Source organism: Bufo gargarizans, chromosome 7, assembly GCF_014858855.1.
Source record: "Bufo gargarizans isolate SCDJY-AF-19 chromosome 7, ASM1485885v1, whole genome shotgun sequence".
In the NCBI taxonomy this organism is placed as follows: Eukaryota; Metazoa; Chordata; class Amphibia; order Anura; family Bufonidae; genus Bufo; species Bufo gargarizans.
In genome coordinates this window covers 189,222,747-189,242,367 of record NC_058086.1, presented here as the reverse complement: position 1 = coordinate 189,242,367, position 19,621 = coordinate 189,222,747, and the positions used below count along the sequence as shown (strand labels likewise).

General features: G+C 42.6%; 1 protein-coding gene across 2 annotated transcripts in view; it reads left to right on the top strand.

The window, feature by feature from the left end:
- Positions 1–19,621, top strand: part of FAM3D (FAM3 metabolism regulating signaling molecule D) — a 74,478-nt gene that overhangs the window by 8,959 nt on the left and 45,898 nt on the right. For both annotated transcript variants that reach the window (XM_044301390.1, XM_044301391.1), the window contains exon 2: positions 17,958–18,023. In XM_044301390.1, coding sequence (XP_044157325.1) covers positions 18,011–18,023 — 13 coding nt within the window. In that variant the 5' untranslated portion in view covers positions 17,958–18,010. The remainder of the gene's footprint in view (positions 1–17,957; positions 18,024–19,621) is intronic.

Genomic DNA, 19,621 nt, shown 5'->3' with positions numbered 1-19,621 from the left:
TGGCCGAAAACCATGAATTTATTTCGGAAAACGGACACATCACCTATAGATAGTCAATGGGAATCCAGCGGTGAACTTTAGAATCCAGCAATGATGGGATTTCCACCAGAGATGTGAACACACAATCTAGTAATAACCTTTTTAGGAGCCCTAGAGATATACTACTCTTGATCATAGCAGCAGTTATTCCATCATCCATGTGTTTGGAGGCATCTGGCCTGTCCTCATTGCTTTGACACCATATGTAGACATCAGTGGAAGATATTAAGAAACATGAAAGTTATTTGATCTCATTTTGAACTGCGGATCTAACTTTCAGGTGGAACCATCTATGAGAATTATGTTTGACGTAACTCTGGTATGTACGTTCCATAACATTATTTCCTTCAATGTGTTTCATCAGATAACACCAGGAAGTATTGAGCAACACATCTGTTGTAATGTTAGTCTAGGGCAGGGATGGGCAAACTGCTGCTCTCCAGTATGCCCAGTCTGCCTACAGCTATCATAGAATGCCCAGTAGAAATATATTTCGCCTCAGCTTCCTGACGAAGCTGAGGCGAAACGCGCGTCGGGGTTCTTTCCAGCCCTGTGTTCGGTGCCTCCACCCTTCATCATGTCTGTGGGTATGTTCACGTCCCCAGTGGATATTTTTTGTATGGGAGTTTGATCTTACAGCCTGGTATCCTCGATTTACTGTATATGGGCAGATTGCATCTAGATGTATTTGACGGATGTCATGTGACTTTGTGCTCTATTGTATCATTTTTTTTGGGGCTGCATTTTTTCATACAATAATTTTTCTCTGGGTTGTGCAGTGAGTTGAATATCACAGACACTTGTAGTGGATGTTTACGGTCATTTTCTACTGGTGAATCACCTCACTGCACATTACACTGACATGTTTTCCATCTGCTTGGTGGGTGTTTGAGGCACCGACGGGGGGGACTATTGTTTCCAGTCTGTTTTGCTGATTATTCTCCATAGCATATCTGTGTAAAAAATATTTTATGAATTTTTGTGATCCATTGATGATCTAATAAAGTATTTATATTTCTACTGGGCATTCTATGGTTGTTTTTATAGCAGCATTTATAGGTTTATATGATTGGTTCTCTGGTTGCCCTTATTTACGGTATTAAAGTGAGGCCTTCTTTCTTCTTTTTTCGGTTCTATGCCTACAGCTATCAGCCTACAGTAGGGCATGGTGGGATTTGTAGTTTTACAACAGCTGGAGAGCCGCAGTTTGCCCATCCCTAGTTTAGGGGACTTATACCTGTGTACACAGCGTGGTGGTATCCTGTAAAATGAAAAATTAGAAGTGACCTGTAGAAAAAAGAAGATCAAAGATTTACCAATCCTCAGGATTATATCAATTAGAGGCAGAAGAAGAGCACTTGGGGCATCTTCTGATTGTCTTCAATACAGTTGCAAGAAAAAGTATGTGAACCCTTTGGAATGATATGGATTTCTGCACAAATTGGTCATAAAATGTGATCTGATCTTCATCTAAGTCACAACGATAGACAATCACAGTCTGCTTAACTAATAACACACAAAGAATTAAATGTTACCATGTTTATATTGAACACACCATGTAAACATTCACAGTGCAGGTGGAAAAAGTATGTGAACCCCTAGACTAATGTCATCTCCAAGAGCTAACTGGAGTGAGGTGTCAGCCAACTGGAGTCCCATAAATGAGATGAGATTGGAGGTGTTGGTTACAGCTGCCCTGCCCTATAAAATACACACCAGTTCTGGGTTTGCTTTTCACAAGAAGCATTGCCTGATGTGAATGATGCCTCGCACAAAAGAGCTCTCAGAAGACCTACGATTAAGAACTGTTGACTTGCATAAAGCTGGAAAGGGTTATAAAAGTATCTCCAAAGTATCTCCTGCTGTTCATCATTCCACGGTAAGACACATTTTCTCTAAATGGAGAAAGTTCAGCACTGCTGCTGCTCTCCCTAGGAGTGGCCGTCCTGTAAAGATGACTGCAAGAGCACAGCGCAGACTGCTCAATGAGGTGAAAAAGAATCCTAGAGTGTCAGATAAAGACTTACAAAAGTCTCTGGCATATGCTAACATCCCTGATAGCGAATCTACGATACGTAAAACACTAAACAAGAATGGATTTCATGGGAGGATACCACAGAGGAAGCCACTGTTGTCCAAAAATAACATTGCTGCACGTTCACAGTTTGCACAAGAGCACCTGGATGTTCCACAGCAGTACTGGCAAAATATTCTGTGGACAGATGAAACCAAAGTTGAGAACACGTCATCAATATCTTTACCCGTAGAACCCCTTTAAGGCTTTGGTTTCATATTTATTTCGAAATGAGGCATGAGACAGAAATGCAGGCATTTCTTGAAGAAAAAAAAACGACCAGCAAATTCACAGCGTAGTTAGCTTTAGCTTCTCATGGTGAAATGAACGGCGTTAAACCTCCCGTCCTTACTAAGCGAACAATTTGTACTTGAAGAAAAATGTTAAAATAAATTTTTACCGGCAACTCATTTAGTTAATTCCCAAGCGGTATTATCTGAGCAAAAACATGAGAACATCACAGCCGAGACTTCCTGAGCCAACACGAGGAGCTGAGTTCCTGAAGCTCATTTATATAAAGTAATTCCCAGGTGCTGAAGATACTTTGAAGGATTGGCTCAGTCCTACAGTATATTTTCTGTATAAAAACAGGGAAATTATGCATTATGCGTGTGAAAAAAAAATCTAAAAATATTAATATCAATAATAAAGCCAACTGAAATATTCCCTTGACTCCCTGTGGAGACTCCTGACGATTACTAGTCTTGAATAAATGAATATTAAAGAAATCCAAGAGGACTCACCCTCACTTCAAAATAGCTATAAAGGTGTTAATTGTATTAATAATTAATTAACTAAAATCTACGGGCATCTAAAGATTTATATGACATGTACCGCAACCAGAAATATTCATTCTGACCTGCATTTCCTGGAGCTTCTCCCTTCTCTTTGTTGATGTACTAGAGACTGAAGCTGCAAACCCCTCTCCCCCGCCTAACATTTACCATTGTATTGTGTACTAGACAGATTAATTCTTTCAGGGGGTTATCCTACCATAAGAAGTCATCTGATCGGCGATATGTATCTAACTCATGGGGTTCTTCTGACCACTGGGGCCCCCATAGTTACAAGAACAAGGTTCCAGACTTCCTGAGTGTTTAGAAAGAACGGTGCAATGGTCGTGCATGTGCGGTGCTGGTTCATTCACAGATGAGTAATGTGCTCCACATTGACATTGAATGGAATGGGGTGATGGTGACTCCATGAACTGTTCTTGTGATTGGTGGGAAGCCCAGCGGTAGGACTGATGATGGAGCTTGTCCCACCACGAAAACGTAAGTCTAAAGTGAGTTACAGTTGCATCAAAAATCTTCTTGTCCATAATGACAATCCAGTCGCTTTGACTGAAATTTTCAGGGGACAATTGCAAAAAATTCTCTCCAGAACAGTGGTGGAATGGCAGTGATGGGGGATTGGTGAAGATCACGCTACCATGGCTGCAATGTAAAAGCAAACAAGGACTACAAGTAGCGCAAAGACCCATGCAAACACTGGAAACATGAAAAAAAAGTAGATTGCATCACTGCTGTACTTACCATATGGAAATTAGAAGCTCTTTGCCCACATTTTTGATCAAAATTGCATCTGTCCCATCAACCAGTGACAAGGTGGCTTCCAACAGACGGGACCTACGCTAAAAGGCTTGCCTCTCTTGGGCTTTTGGCCTACAATATATAGTCATAAAGAAATGTTAATGTCTATCCCTCCCTATGCCGCTGGACAATATGGGGCTATTGTGTAACAATTAAGATACAGTGTAAATCTGAATTTGTGAAAAGCAAACCCAGAACTGGTGTGTGTTTTTTATAGGGCAGGGCAAGTGCAACCAACACCTCCAATCTCATCTCATTGATTGGACTCCAGTTGGCTGACACCTCACTCCAATTAGCTCTTGGAGATCTCATTAGTCTAGGGGTTCACATACTTTTTCCACCTGCACTGTGAATGTTTACATGGTGTGTTCAATAAAAACATGGTAACATTTAACTCTTTGTGTGTTATTAGTTTAAGCAGACTGTGATTGTCTATTGTTGTGACTTAGATGAAGATCAGAGCACATTTTATGACCAATTTGTGCAGAAATCCATATCATTCCAAAGGGTTCACATACTTTTTCTTGCAACTGTATATAACCTGGCCTCCCTCACACGCTTCTTGCTAGATTCATAGATTCATAATTCATCCCCTGTTGGTCAGTGTCTAGAAGCTCATGTTTTTAATTGATTTAGCTCTGTTTTATAAAGTATTTGACTGTTCAAGATTACATTTTATGATAATAGGTTGACAAGTTGGAATTTGTTTCCTGTATATATAAAGGCATAAAACAGAAGCCCTAGTAGACGTCACTGGTGTCGAAATAACTTCAATCTTTCTCGTATTGTTCATCCAGCAGCTATTTCTCCTGCCTCCCCCATATTATGAAGGTTCAGCTGGGTTCAGCATTGCCTTTATTTTCAATGGGAGGAGAAGAATAAGTCTCTTCCAGACTTCTCTGTCAGTGACTTAGGGCTGTATTAGACCATGAGATAGTCGGGCAGATTACTGCTAGCAAGTGTTCGTAGGAACGCTCGTTAGCGATGATCTTCCTGTGTGAAAGTGCCGCCGATTACCCGATGATCCGGCAATCACATGAAAAGTCATTGTTTGCTGACAGCAGATCGTGCTGTCTAATCACGGTCTGCTGCTGACAAATGATTTTGTATGGGGACGAGCTATGGTATAACAAATGCTCCTCTTCACACTGTGGAGGAGATCGGTGCATGTAATAGCAGCGGTTTCCTCCGCTGATGAGCTGGTGATTGTCGGGAAGGAATGTTCAACCTTATCTGCTGGTCTAATACAGGCCTTATCTTTTGTATCAATAGAAGATTTGCATAGTGAAATCCAACATTCCTGATCCTTCTTTCCTCCGACGTCTGTCATCAAGGAGTCAGGACACTCACATAAAGGCCCTATTACACGGGCAGATTATTTTTAAGACGATCAATAACAAGCATTTGTATGAACACTTGTTAGCAATCATCTGGCAGTGTAATACTGCCTCCTATTAACCGATGAACGAGCGTTTAAAAAATCCTGATTTGCCGGTGGCAGATCGCGCCAATAGGTGCTCTGCGGTCGGCAAACAATGAGACAGTATAGGGACGAGTGATGCATTAGCGATCACTTGTCCCTATACTGAGGAGGAGATCGCTGCATGTAATAGCCACAGCCTCCTCCTCCAGCAAGCAAGTGATTGATGGGAGGGAATGCCTCCTTCCCGACAATCGTCTGCTCTATCTGCCCATGTAATAGGCCCCCTAAGATTGTCAACTGATTGCACCAACAGCAGAGACGTTGGGCGATTTTCCTTGAATACACATGAGCCTGTTTCCATTTACAGTAACTTTTTTATTTTTCATTAGCTGCTTAACAGATCTGTAAGAAGGTCCGGGGGTGGATTAAGGTGTCAGCCAGCGGATCCTGGGGGATGAGTGTTAAAAAGAGTTTTTGTCTAACTTATCTGATCTACTTAAAGCCCATTACTACTACCAATTAACAGCTATTAGCCACTGGAGAAAGTCATCAAATTAATCTTTTAATTAAAGTTTTACTGCATTAACAGAAAACTTATTTCTGAAATACGGTTGTGTTTCTCTTCAGTTAGCAAATTAATCCTCAACATAATCAAAGTTTTAAGAGTTTGCATTTGTCCCCCTCCCCCTTCTTTTAATTCCGCTTGAATTGTTGTCACCTTGATTAGCCTCACGAAGGTGTGGTCTATGCGGTATTACTGAGGCACTTTAATTAATTCCATAATTAGAGTTGGATTTAGAATGGGCCATCCACTCCTGATACTAAAAGCTTTTAATTACAGAACTGGTCATGTATGTATTGAGCTGATAAACATGGCGCATAATTATCTAGTGAAGAGGCAACCCAGCTCTCTTGGCATAATGCCCCTTTATTTGCAATTAGATGGGCACCCTCCCGCTGCAAGTTCTGTGTAACTGTTTCATTACTACTTTCTGTTTCAGTCAAAGTCTTCTCATTTGCCCTATTGGGACATTGAATAGTTTTGTGCAGAGTACGTGGATATGAGTGGTTGGTAATGAATACCTGGACGCCCAGGATAGTAGTTATACACCATGTGTACCAAGACTGCCCAGACACCACCTGAACATGAAGACTGGTGCAGCCTTATGGCATTGTATGTGTCTGTCCTATGATCTTTTATTTGCCACCAACACATCAACCCTTCCTTTTCTAGGAGGACTTGTCCATTGACCAAACCATCAATGGTCTCTGGGTCTGTACTGGGGCAGCCTAATAACATCGTAGATGGCCGTCCCATGATCTCTTATGTGCCGCTGACACATAGGGCATCCAGTCCCTCTTCTTCTATATAGAAATGTCCATTGACCGCACCATCTATGGCTGCTAGGTCTGAACTGGAACAATGTAGTAACATTATAGATAGCTGCCCTATGAGCTTTTATGTGCCACCAACACATAGGACATCCAGCCCCTTCTGTTTTCTAAGGGAATGCCCTCTGACCACATCATCCATGTCCTCCAGGTCTATATGGCCGGGTACATTTCCAGTGTGCTGCATGTGTTTAGTGACTTTTTTGTTCTCAAGAGATAAGGTCCCTCTCCCCATTCACTACCTATGCATGCTTAGCTGAGCTGAGCATACAGCATGCATGGGAATAGCTGTCAGACGAGCAAGCATTCTGTCGACCGTTATCCCAGCTGTAGGGCTTATCTAGACCAAAGTATCACAATAGGAAAATGTCAATGGGTAATCCTATGATAAAGTGAACCTGAATGTGTAGCAATGTTCCCATTCCTCCGCAGTTACGCCAACATAGAGGGGGTACATATGGCTAAGCCTGTCTGGTGTGTAGTACCAGCGAAGGCATGTTTTAATTGTAGCCTCATAGTGATTAGTACAAATAAATGTGAAGGAGATAAAACAAAATGAAGTAATCCATTTTTCCGCTGGTATTGTTATTCCGAGTTCCTTATCCCATCTCAGGAATGGGTGGTTTTAAAAAAAATCTTGTTTGGCCCCCAGGGCCATATAGAAGGGTCTCATCTTTTGCTTTCTTGTTTCATATTGAGGATTTGACCACAGTTCAAATAGAGTCTTATATGCTATCACCTGATATGGGTTCTTATGACGCAATAGGTGCCTAATCTGTAGATATTTACAAAAGTCTGTCCTTGGGATATCAAACGCTCTCTGGAGAGTGTCAAATAGTTTCAGGCGGTCATCCGTTAACAACTGAGAAATAAAGCTAATGCCCCTGTTCCTCCAGGTGGTCAAGTCCGCCTCAGGGAGGTCTAGTTCAAGTAGTTGAGTGGGTGCTACTTGTGATAATGAGAAGTTTTCCTGAGTACATCTGATATAGAAAACCTTCCAGTGGTATATTAATGCTCCACCAAAGAGGGTAGCAGACTAATGTTGTGGGACGCCTTCTGAAGCTATTGATTAACAAAGCCTGTAAGTCACGGGGCTGTACCATATTGCATTAAATGTTTACCCAGGGTATCTCATCCTTTGGTGACCATCAGTTTATATAGATGTTGAATTAGGGTAGCTAGAAAATAATCTGTTAAATTCGGTATGCCTGAGCCTCCCACCTTTTTATGTTTTGAAAGGGTTGCTTCTGATATTCTAAGCTTCTTGGTTCAGCATTCCCTGTGACTTAACAAAAAAGGACTGAGGTACTTTGATGGGGACTGTTCTAAATATAAACAGCAATTTTGGGAGGAGGAGCATTTGGCATGTAGCAATCCTGCCCAGCCTGGAAATCTCAAATATTGTGTATTGGGTCACATCAGCTTGGATGACCTACAAAAGCAGTTGATAATTATGCTTGGATGATTGACATAATGAGGGCATAAAGTGGATGCCTAAATATGTACTGTATATTTCGCCCTATAAGATGCACTTTTTCCTCCCCAAAATTCTCTGCCTCTCAGTCTTCACACGTGCCTGCTCCTGGCTACCTGCACTGTGACTGCTGTGGGTGCTGTGCCCTGCATGCTGTTCCCTGCCAGAACGGGATCCATAAGGTACCACTAATGACCCCAATCCTAATAAAGTGACCCCACTCCTAATAAAGTGACCCCACTCCTAATAAAGTGACCCCCCCAATAAAGTGACCCTCCCTAAAAAAGTGACCCCCCCCTAATAAAGTAACCCCCTAATAAAGTAACCCCCTAATAAAGTGACAACAAGAGATGAGTGAATTTCGTATTTTGAAATTTAATCATGCTTCATTTGGTGGTAAAAGCAGAATTGCGTTATGGATTCCGTTACCACGGACCATAACGCAATTCTATGATGGAATGCATACCGGAATGCCTTTAGAGGCATTCCGTTATTCATTTTGTCATAATAGAAATCTATGGCCTTCATAACGGATCCGTCCCTTTTCCGTTATGCAGGGGAGTCAAAATATATTTTTTCCCATTTTCACCCTCTAAAACCTAGGTGCGTCTTATAGGGCCAAAAATATGGTAAGTGTCTGTGTTTGCCAGGCCAGGGAAAAGGTGGAACGTAAGTGTTTCAGATCAAGATCATTCATATTAAGGGCCATAATTTGTGACTTTGTTTCGTTTATCTTATAGTATGATAACCTCCCAAACTGTGCAATTATGGACAGGGCCGTATGGAGCAAAGGTTCTGGGTTGGAGAGTGTCACGAGAACATCGTCTGCATATAAGGAAATACGATGTTGAGAGTTACCTATCTTTATACCTTTTATATATCTGAGTGATTTTGGATCGCCTGGGCCAGTGGCTCCATAGCGATTACAAATATAAGTGGGGACAGCGGGCAGCCCTGGTCCCATTGGTAATCTGGAATTCATCCGATTTATGAATACCTTGGCTGTTAGAAATGAATACAGTGCCTTGATTTTTAAGCTTAGGGCTCACCTAGACCCATGACTCAGAACCTAGAAGGCGAACGGCCAGCATATGCGGTCAAATGCCTTCTCAGCGTCCAAGGCGACCAACACCGCCCCGTTCTCATATGCTCAATGTGGTCTATGAGGTTTAAGGCTCTTCTGGTATTATCAGTAATTAGCCTGCCTTTCACAAAACCCCAAAATAATTTGAGCCAATAAAGACATAAAGATTGAGACTATGCTCACCCATGTGAACACCATGCAAAAAGAATTACACATATGTCTATGGTATATCACACTATAAATGTACATAAAAAAACTACCAGACCGCATAATTTATAAGTAAATTTATTAGAAAATTACATACAGGACAATCCATACATAGAGAACAAGTGCAGGGAAAGGCGACGTCCTTAAGAGGAAGACACTGGGACATTCAACATAACATCCACATTAAATGACAATAAAGCACAAGTGCATAGTGCCAAGTTTGTCAAACAAATAAAACACAGAATCAGTTACCCATGTGTGCTTCCTCAAGGATGGCGCCAGCCCTGACGCGCGTTTCGGCAAACCTTCTTTTGGGGGTGCACATGAGATTGTACAGGAGATCCTCACGCGATGTTGGGGCATCTTGAAATCTGATGTGGGGACTCTTGCAAAAAACAAGCCGACAATTACCTATCGTCGTGGACGCAACCTTAGAGATAGGTTAGTTCATGGTTTTCATCAATCCCCCGTGGCAACTACATGGCTCAGCACCAACCTCACAGGTATGTTCCGATGTGGAAATTGTGTGGCGTGCAGTGCCATTAGATTAGGAAACTGCTTTACCAGTACTGTCACACAGAGGAGTTTTACTATCAGATCTTTCATTAATGCAGGACAAAAGGAGTTGTCTATTTGGCCACATGTAAGTGTGGAAAACAATATGTGGGTAAACCCTTCCGGGAGTTCCGTAGACGGATTGGCGAGCATCTTAATGATATTCGCAAGTCTTCAGACACCCCCATTGCACGTCATGTGGCCATTGCTCATAAGAATGAGGCAGATGTGATAAAATTTCAGGGGATAGAGGTGGTCAGAAGATCCCCAAGGGAGGTGACTTTGACAGAAAGTTACTACAGAAGGAGGCATTGTGGATTTCTAGACTAAATACGGGATGTCCGGAGGGCCTTAATGATTATATATCTTATGTCTGCTTCATTTAAGGTTGGCCTAGTCTCTATCTCTCCCCCCTCTGGTACCCGGTATCCCCCCTCCCCCGTGCTTGTATCTAGGTATAGGGAAAGGATAGCTGTATTACTAATAAGATTTTAGGAGATTAATCTCATGGAATATCAGGGGATTAAGTAGGGGGATAAGGAGAGTGGCAGTCTTTGATGCAATAAATAGGTTTCTTCCCGCCATAGTTTGCCTACAAGAAACACATCTGACAGGTGAGACATTAATAGGGCTGACCAGGCCATGGATGCAACATGCTTTCATTCGGTCTTTTCATCATATATGCGAGAGAAGTGGTATACTAATTCATTGAAATGTAGATATTAAAATATCAAAAACAACTATAGATGAGGAGGGCCGATATGTCCTTATGGACTGTATTTTGGAAGGCAGGGCATGGATAATAGCAAATGTATATATTCCACCTCCCTTTAGATCAGATGTTACACTAAAAATAAACGAGTTTGTGCTCAAGACAGGAGATAAACCACTTTTAGTTATGGGAGACTTTAATAACGTTATGGACGACCAAATGAATAGATGTAGACTTTGTAATCCCCAAACAGAATTGGGGTGAATTGATATTTGGAGGGTAATGTACCCTAAGTTAAAAAGATATTTATGTTTTTCCAAAACTCACAGGAGTTTATCACGGATTGATTTGGTCTTCACTGATAATAAAGGTGCACGTGAGATTGAACAGGTTAAGTATGGAAGACGGGGGATTTCAGATCACAATCCAATTATTATAAATATAAAAACACAAAAAAAGAGAAATAGAGGGATGAATATAACTATAGGATGGATAAATGTAATGGGTATTCAAAATAAGATATTGAAAGAGATTAGGGAATATTTTGAGATAAATGAGGGCACGGCCGAAAACAATATGATATGGGAGGCTGCAAAGGCCTTTATAAGAGGGATTATCACTAAATACACGGTAATGTATAAGAAGGAAATAAGGAAAAAAATTATGGACTTACAAAGTGAGGTGGAAAAATCTGAAAAACAAAATATATTGATAATCCTATAAAGAGTGGACAGATAAAGCTGCTAAACTGGGAAGTGATTTGTTTCTCCTGGCGGAACAACAAAAAGAAAATGATGTAAGGGACAACTATATTTATGCACACATACCTGGTAAAAAGTTAGCTGCCCTGGCAGCAACTCAGATAAAAAATAATAAATATATTCACTGTTTAATAGATAAGTCTGGCCGTGAAATTGTTGAACAAACAGCCAAAAAAGATCTCCTTAAGGATTATTTTGAAGATATATATGGCGGTAAGACAAATAAGAGCCCTATGGAATTACACCGGTTTTTAGGGAAAATTGCTATTACTATGCTAACTGATCAAAGAAAAGCCTAGAAGACCCTTTAGACCCTGCAGAAGTGGAGGCAATACTGTCAAAGATTGCCAAGAATAAGACCCAAGGACAGGGGCGTACATAGAAGTCATTGGGCCCCATAGCAAGAATCTGAATTGGGCCCCTAACTCCGCCCACTACCCATCCCAGGCCCATCCCACCACCTGTCATGCCCCCTCCCTATTATTTCTCCCACGTCGTTCCTGATGCCTCCACGGGGGGGGGCGGTTGGTAATTTCCCTCACATAGCAATTGTAGCTCCTTGCCCTAGCGATTAGCACCTGCCCATTCTTTGACCTAGTAGTAGGCACCTGCCATATTAGTCCTTCCCCTTGCAGTGGGCACCTGCCCAGTGGCTCCTTGCCTTAGAGGTGGGCACCTGCCCCATCCTTGCCCTTGCAGTGGGCACCTGCCCCATCCTTGCTCTTACTGTGGGTACCTGCCCCATCCTTGCCCTTGCAGTGGGCACCTGCCCCATCCTTGCCCTTGCTGTGGGTACCTGCCCCATCCTTGCCATTGCTGTGGGCACCTGCCCCCACAGAGTCCTTGTGCCAGTGGTGGGCCCCAGCCCGATGTGTCCAGGGGGCTGCATGAGCACTTGAGCAGGAGACTAGCCCTGCTGGGAGGAGGAGACGTAGCCTGAAGGAACCCGCACTGAAACAGGGACAAGTAAGAAAGTGCAGGTAGCCATCCCGGCTGAAGTCAGCGTGGCTGCACACAGAAAAGTTCCACAGCGGGAGGAGCAGAGAGCGGATTCTGCAGCAGAGGGGCGGGAGACAGCTCCGTCCACATACCTGGCACACTTACCTGCCTGCTCACGTCTCCCCAGGGCCACTTCCTCCCTCTGGCTCAGTCTGTCAGCTCGTCTCTCCTCAGCTTAGGGCAGGGCAGGCACTGACTCTGGTGGGGTGACGGCCGACGGCGAAGTTCGAGCCGATTCTCCCGCCCGACATGAGTGGGCGGGGCCAAACCGGGTGGGCGGGGCTAAACCGGGTGGGCGGGGCTAAACCGGGTGGGCGGGGCCTTCTCTGCGCTACGGGCCCCCCAGTGCCGCGGGCCCCATAGCAGTGGCGTGGTCTGCCTCTATGGGCGGTACGCCACTGCCCAAGGAATAGATGGTATTCCGTTTGAAATTTATGCCCAGTATAAAGAAGTTTTAATTCCGAAAATGCTTACATTGTGGACTGATTCGAGGGCATTAGGAAAACTCCCAGATTCTGTAAGAGAAGCTCTGATAACACTTACCGTATATTAAAACCAGGGAAGGATCCGGTGTTCCCGGAGTCATACCGCCCTATATCATTAATCAACACTGACCATAAGATATTAGCAAGGATTCTAGCAAATAGACTTGGGAGAGTGGTCCCGGGGATCATCCATGAGGATCAGTCGGGCTTCATGTCAGGTAAAATAACAACTGATAATATAATTAGATATTTTATAAATACCCAGCTAGAACCTAAAAAAGCGTTTGACACGATAGAATGGCCTTTCCTATTCGCTACATTAAAGAGAATGGGATTTGGAGATAATTTTGTATCTTGGGTTGAGTTACTATACACTGAAGTCTCCGCAAGGGTAATATTAAATGGTGAATACTCGGATTAAATATACATCGGCAGGGGGGTCAGACAGGGTTGCCCCCTGTCCCCCCTGCTATTCGCCATAGTTATGGAACCTTTAGCTGACTTGATCAGGCAGGATAAAGAAATTGTAGGTTTTAGGTTTGGGACCCATGAAGAAAAAATTGCATTATATGCAGATGATATTATGTTGTTTGTGGGATCCCATAGTTAACTAGATCTTGCAGGTATTTGAAGAATATGCTGACTTTCCTGGACTAAATATAAACTGGTCCAAATCGGCATGCATCCCGAATGATCCTCTGAATGGTTTGATACTGGGAACATTGGAAATTAAAGAGAAGCAAGACCCGGTTAAGTGTTTAGGTATTCAGATTACATCTAACCCGAGGGATTATGTGCAGTTGAATGTCCTTCCTAAAATACGTGAGATGCGGAAGAAAATTTATGTTTGGAAAAAGATACATATCTCAATGGCAGACCGCATTTTATTAGTTAAAATGTGTGTATTGCCCTCTCTGAATTATATCTTCTGGAATGCACCGATAATAATTCCTAAAAGAATCTTTAAAACAATAGCTACTCTAATAACAGACTTGATATGGCGAGGTAAAGAACCGAGAATAAGAGCACAGACACTGTATATTCATGAGAAAGAGGGTGGATTATCAGTTCCAGATCTAGAACTGTATTTTATTTCCGGACAGATAAAAAATATGATAATGTGGAGTAAATCAAATAGATATAAGACCATGATAATAGGGATTAATGAAAGTTTTGAAAATTTTAGTATTTTCCAATTAGTAGAAACGGATATTCTGTCACAACAACAAGCAAATAGAATACCTCTATTTGAGCTGTGGACTAAATCCTGGAAAATGGTAAAAGAACTCTGGTCTCTGAAAGGAATACACTCGGATACCTTGCTATGGGATAATACTCAATTAAGAGAATAAAAATCAATTGAACAAAAAATCTGGTTGAAATATGGAATCCTCAAACTGGTGAAGATATGGAAAGAGGGAGATATAATAACCTATCAAGATCTAAAAAATGAATATGTAACGGGGAATAGAGATCTGAGTTTCTTTTATTTACAATTAAAACGAGCTCTGTGAGCGGAGATAATAAAGGGAACTCAAATTGCTCCCCTTCCACGACCTCTAGTTAATATCTCTAACATGGTACCCAGGAGGAAACTGATTTCCAAAATATATGGAAGTCTGTTAAATTAGAAGACAAATAATAAAGCTGTTAATACCCTAAACCATAGATGGCAAGAAATCTTAAATCCGCAACGGGAAGAATTCTGGGAAAAGGCCATACAGTCAAAAAAACAGGGTATCAAAAAAAAAAATTCCCATAGAAATTCTCAATTTAATATATTATACTGCTTATACTACTCCCCTAAGATCTTAATGAAATATTACAAAACCAAACAATTTAGCTGTCAAAAATGTGGGGAGGAAGTGGTAGACGACGTATTATGGACATGTACAAAGATCCAAAAATTCTGGGGGAAGGTAAATGAAAAAATAGAGAAATATCATCTATTTAAAATCCCTCCCTGCCTCGAGGTATGTATCTAGGGGGTAATGGAGAAAATTGATACCATTAAAGACCGAGAAATAGCATCTAAACTATTACTCTTTGCAAGGAAATGTATTGTGGCACATTAGGGAGATAGGGTGGTACCCACAATTAGGGAGTGGGAGAATCTCACTAGATTATCGCTTGTTAGAGAGGAATTCTATTTGTTGTCAATTAAGAAAAAAGATAGATTTGTTAAAAAAAATGGCAGAAGTGGCTGGAATAGTGGGTTCAGTTGGGGGGGAGGGGGAGCCTTTTTTTTTTTTTGTAGTCTCTTTTGTTGTCGTCTCTCTCGGGAGTGGACTAAGCATCAGGGTGGGTTGGTGGGATTTGGTAACATGCATAGAAAAACTCACGAAAAGGACAGGAAAAGGGGAAAAATGAGTGTTAATTAATTGTATCTGTATGTATGAAATAAGAATTCAATAAAAGACTATTTATAGAAAAAAAAAAAAGGTTGGCCTGTCCTAGTTAGAGTTAATCTGTGTAGCTATTTCTAGCATGTTGATTACATCTACATACCAATGCCTCCTCCCTTGCACTCAGATCCATCGGGGACATTTTTGATTTATATGTTTCTGTTCATATTTAATTATATTTGAGTATATGACACTCCCTGGTGTTTAGGCTGATTGATATAGTCTTGTGTTACTCATTGCTCTCTTTCTGGGGGTCTGTATTTTATTATACTTCTGAATCACTATTTAGTCCCTATCAGTTGGGGGTGTTTAGACACTCCCATCGTGATCGCTCCAGATAGTAAGCCTCGGGTGGGGTGCGGTGGATATTGCGGCAATGCCGCGCCTCCTGTATACTCATTCGTTAGTTAAGGGGCTAGATCTGTATGGTCGGAGGGTTTTCCTGCTTATAACCTGTGAACTTCGGCGGCCGTGCCACGGCCACCGCAGCACCGATGAGATACCCTTTTGTCAAGGTCAGAGACTGACGTTTGTATAAGGGATAGTAGCGAGGCAATGTCTTAATAGATTGACTGGCCAAATGCTACCAACATCTCCTTAAGGAGTGTACTAGAGGCTGGTTGTTTTGAGTTGGGGAAATTGCCCAGCAGAGTAGCGTTACTGTTTGTCTCACCTGCTTGATGTGTAGAGCCGTCATTCATTTGTACAGTCACATGCAGTTTAGGCCTCTGTTTTTCGGGGCTCTGAGTCGGAGAGCAAGATGACGTTACCTTCCGGGGAGGCCGCATGGTGTGTGGTAGTTCGGGGAGAACCTCTAACCGTCTGCTTCCCAGGGGCAAGCAGGAATGCAGGGGATTCCACTCCTGTTTTTGACTTCGGAGAGCTGCTTGTGGCGCTTGAAGGGGAGCAGGATGGAGTGGAAGATTGAGATCGAGGCAGGGATTCAGTTGCAGGGTTAGGTCCCGCTCCGTCTTTGTCCGGGTCTCTGTCTATGTACAGGTCCAGTTGTCCTGTTTTTGATGTTGTCTCTATCCCTGGGTCATCACAAGGACTTCTTGAAAGGATACACAATCGGTGGAAGGGTGCAAGTAGCTTAAATATGCCTAAATCTGTCGCTCTGCGCCAAAGCTAGCAACTCAGGCTGCCATTCAGCTCAGCTGCCAGACCAAGCCCCTGGAAATTCACCCATTTCTAATGGCAAGCTAGAGAAATATATGTATGTACTATGTATATGTACTTTTGTCCCCTGTATCATTTCCTGGTGTTTTGGCTTTCCCTGCCCAGCTCTATTGCTTGGACCTCTGGTGCTGCATCTATGTGCACGCTGGTTCACAGCTCCTTAAAGTGCCCACTGGCACCAAAATCTTCATTCTCCTGTCAATGCTCTGCCATCTCAGACTTCTCCGAACATCCAGTGCCTGAGCAATAAGGCCCATTAGGTGCCAGTTAACGATTAAGGTGTTCCCTTGGTCCATATGCTTGGCTTTTGACCTGGCTTGTCTCCTAACCATATCTACCTGTCCTGACCTATTCCCCAACTACTGTTGTGCCTGAACTCTGCCAGGTCTGAATCCAGCCTGTCTACTAGTGTATATGTACTATGCCAGCCCTGAGCTCTACCCATCTAACTACTTCCTCTCCCTGCTCTGATTTGGTACTGAATGCTGTTGTCATTTGCTAGTTTCTCATCAGCTGATGTGTATGGAAACTACAGTACTCTTGGGGTAGCAATCTGGGAATTCTCCACAGCGAAGTCCAAACGGTTAAAGGTTGACTATTGGGGAATTCCTTACTTCCTCTGGTGGTTCCATGGAATCTCAATAACACCGCACATCAAACAAAAATGCCCACTTATTATAGATTGCATTCTAGTGGCACAGAGGACTAGTTGTTAATCTGTCATCTATCCAAGTAGATCTCTGGATTCAGGACCGTATGTAGGTCATTTATAATGTGGCTGAATCTACTGTGTATTGTTTCAGTAGAGAACAAGACATCTGTGAATCACAGGAATGGATCCTTATGTACGCAACTTAGTATGTGGGGTGGTTTGACTTTCCAACTAGAATGCTATGTCATGCCACGCAACAGCTGTTTTGCAATGTGACTGACGTCACATATGCATTGCTCATTTGTGTAAGTGGGTGAACCAGATCAATGTGACCCAACCCTTGTAAAACAAAGCAGTCTTAGAAATCATATAGGTTTCAAAGGAAGCTGCACCTTTGGAGACACTTTGAGTTAAGATGAGGTGGATTTGCTGTGGATCTGTACAGCTGCTTATTCCTCACCACAAATCTGCAGCAAATTACAATTTATGTTTATGGGATTTTGAGCAGAAAAATGTATCATTGAAAAACGATGCATGCTGCAGATTTTCAAATTAAAACCAAAATTTGCACGTAACACATGCATTTTTTTTCTGTGGGCTTGCTGTGAATTTATAGAAACTTTATAGGAACCTGGTCTTGTCAATCAAGGAGATGGAGGGGCCTGGAGAGGAAGCAGGAGGAGCAAGGGTGCCCACAGAGGCTTGGACCCGCCCTCGGTGCACTCAACTATTTATTTGTATATGGATTAAAAGTACTTCTCCAGAATGAAGCATTGGATCGCTAAGTAGTTAACTATTGAATCTCCTGGTGACAGGTTCCCTTAAATACATTTTTCAGTGAAATAATTTTCAGCAGTAATGATATTTCTAATAGAGAAATGACCTTTTGAGCGCTTACACTGTCGTTTTTTTTTTTTTTTACAGGTCACTATACATTAGGGACTCTGTTCCTGGTCTACCCCATCTGTTCGAAAACTATGAGGGCAATAGGTAAGAATTATTACCAACTGAAAGTACGATAAAAAAAACAGATTTTCCTAGTGCTGATTAGATTTAGGGTAAACCCTGAGAGGCTCAATGAGGTTTGATTCACGCGATCCGGAAATGGCTTGTGTGTCTCTCGGACCGACCACGGCTCCTCTGACCCAAACTATCTGCTTCACAGTGATTTATCATACAGTCCGTTCCTATCTGATTGTGGCTCTATTATTCTGTGCTCACATCAATCAGATCAGTACAGTACAATGGAGCTGTGATTACATAGGAACTGACTGAATCATAAATCACTATGGTCCAATCAGGTCGGGTCAGGGGAGCCACAGTCGTTCCAGGAGTTGCATCCCGCACACAGTGTGTGTTTCCAGGACTGAGCGTGGTCTGGTGACTCATTGCTAGGGACACAAAGTTCACTAAACTTGAAGATATGTCCGAAGTAGAAAACCAGTTTGGCTGCAGGAGATATAAAATATTAGTGGTGATTTGCCGATCAAAATGTGCCTGAATTCTGGTGTACTTTGCTTTACAGTGGTTTAGACATTTTTTAAATGTTTATTATGTATCGTTATATCATGTTTGGGGATTCGCTCTGGTAGACAGGACAAGCGGGTGCAGTATAGAGACAAAGACACGTTTGTAACTCAAAAACTGCAGTGTTTATTCACACTAGTTGCAGGTTCACAGTATGACCGTCCATTTTCAGTATTGGTGTTATTTCACACCCAAAACAGTTCATACAGAAAAAACATTCACTTTTGATCCTGGGTGTTTAATCCACACCCGGCTGAATGCTCAGCCTCAGAAAGTCCACCTGCAGGCTTTAGGCGGCCTGCTCGCCCGACACACTGTCTTCGGCTTTCAGCACACACAGGCCTCAGATCTCATCAGAGTTTCACACAGCTACAGTGTCAGAGAGGAGTAATCCACCCACCTGACACTGCTGACAGTTTTTTATAGGCCTGTCAAAACCCAGCCTGGACCATGGGGAGTAGTCACCCACCCAGCACTTTGACTACTCCCAGTAAGAGCCGTACCAGATCAGCTATTTACAGCCATACTAGATAGCAAGGTGTCAAACAGCAACTGCTGCTGACACATGAAAACTGGCTTTTACTCCACCGAGGCCAGGAACCGCGGTGACACATACCTATCATCTGCGATGATTCCTTGTACCTTCTTACATACCTCCCCTCTTTGTTCAACCCTGAGGGGGTGAACACATGCCAGACAGTGCACTCAGGACAGGGCATCCGTGTTTCCTTTCAAGCAGCCTGCCCTGTGTTCTACGGAGAACTTAAAGTTCTTTAAGGAAAGGACCACCTGGTGACTCAGGCATTTCTCTCTTTGGCCTGGCTCATCCACTTGAGAGAGGAGTGGTCAGTCCCCAGGCGGAACTTTCTCTTTAACAAATAGTAGCAGAGAGACTCGAGTGCCCACTTGATATCCAGGCACTCTCTCTCCAATATACTGTACCTGGTTTCAGCTGGGGTATGCTCCTCCCTGTTAACTTCCTGAGACAGTACAGCACCGAGTCCTACTGACACATACCTATTATCCACGATGATTACTTGTACCTTCTCACACATGTTATG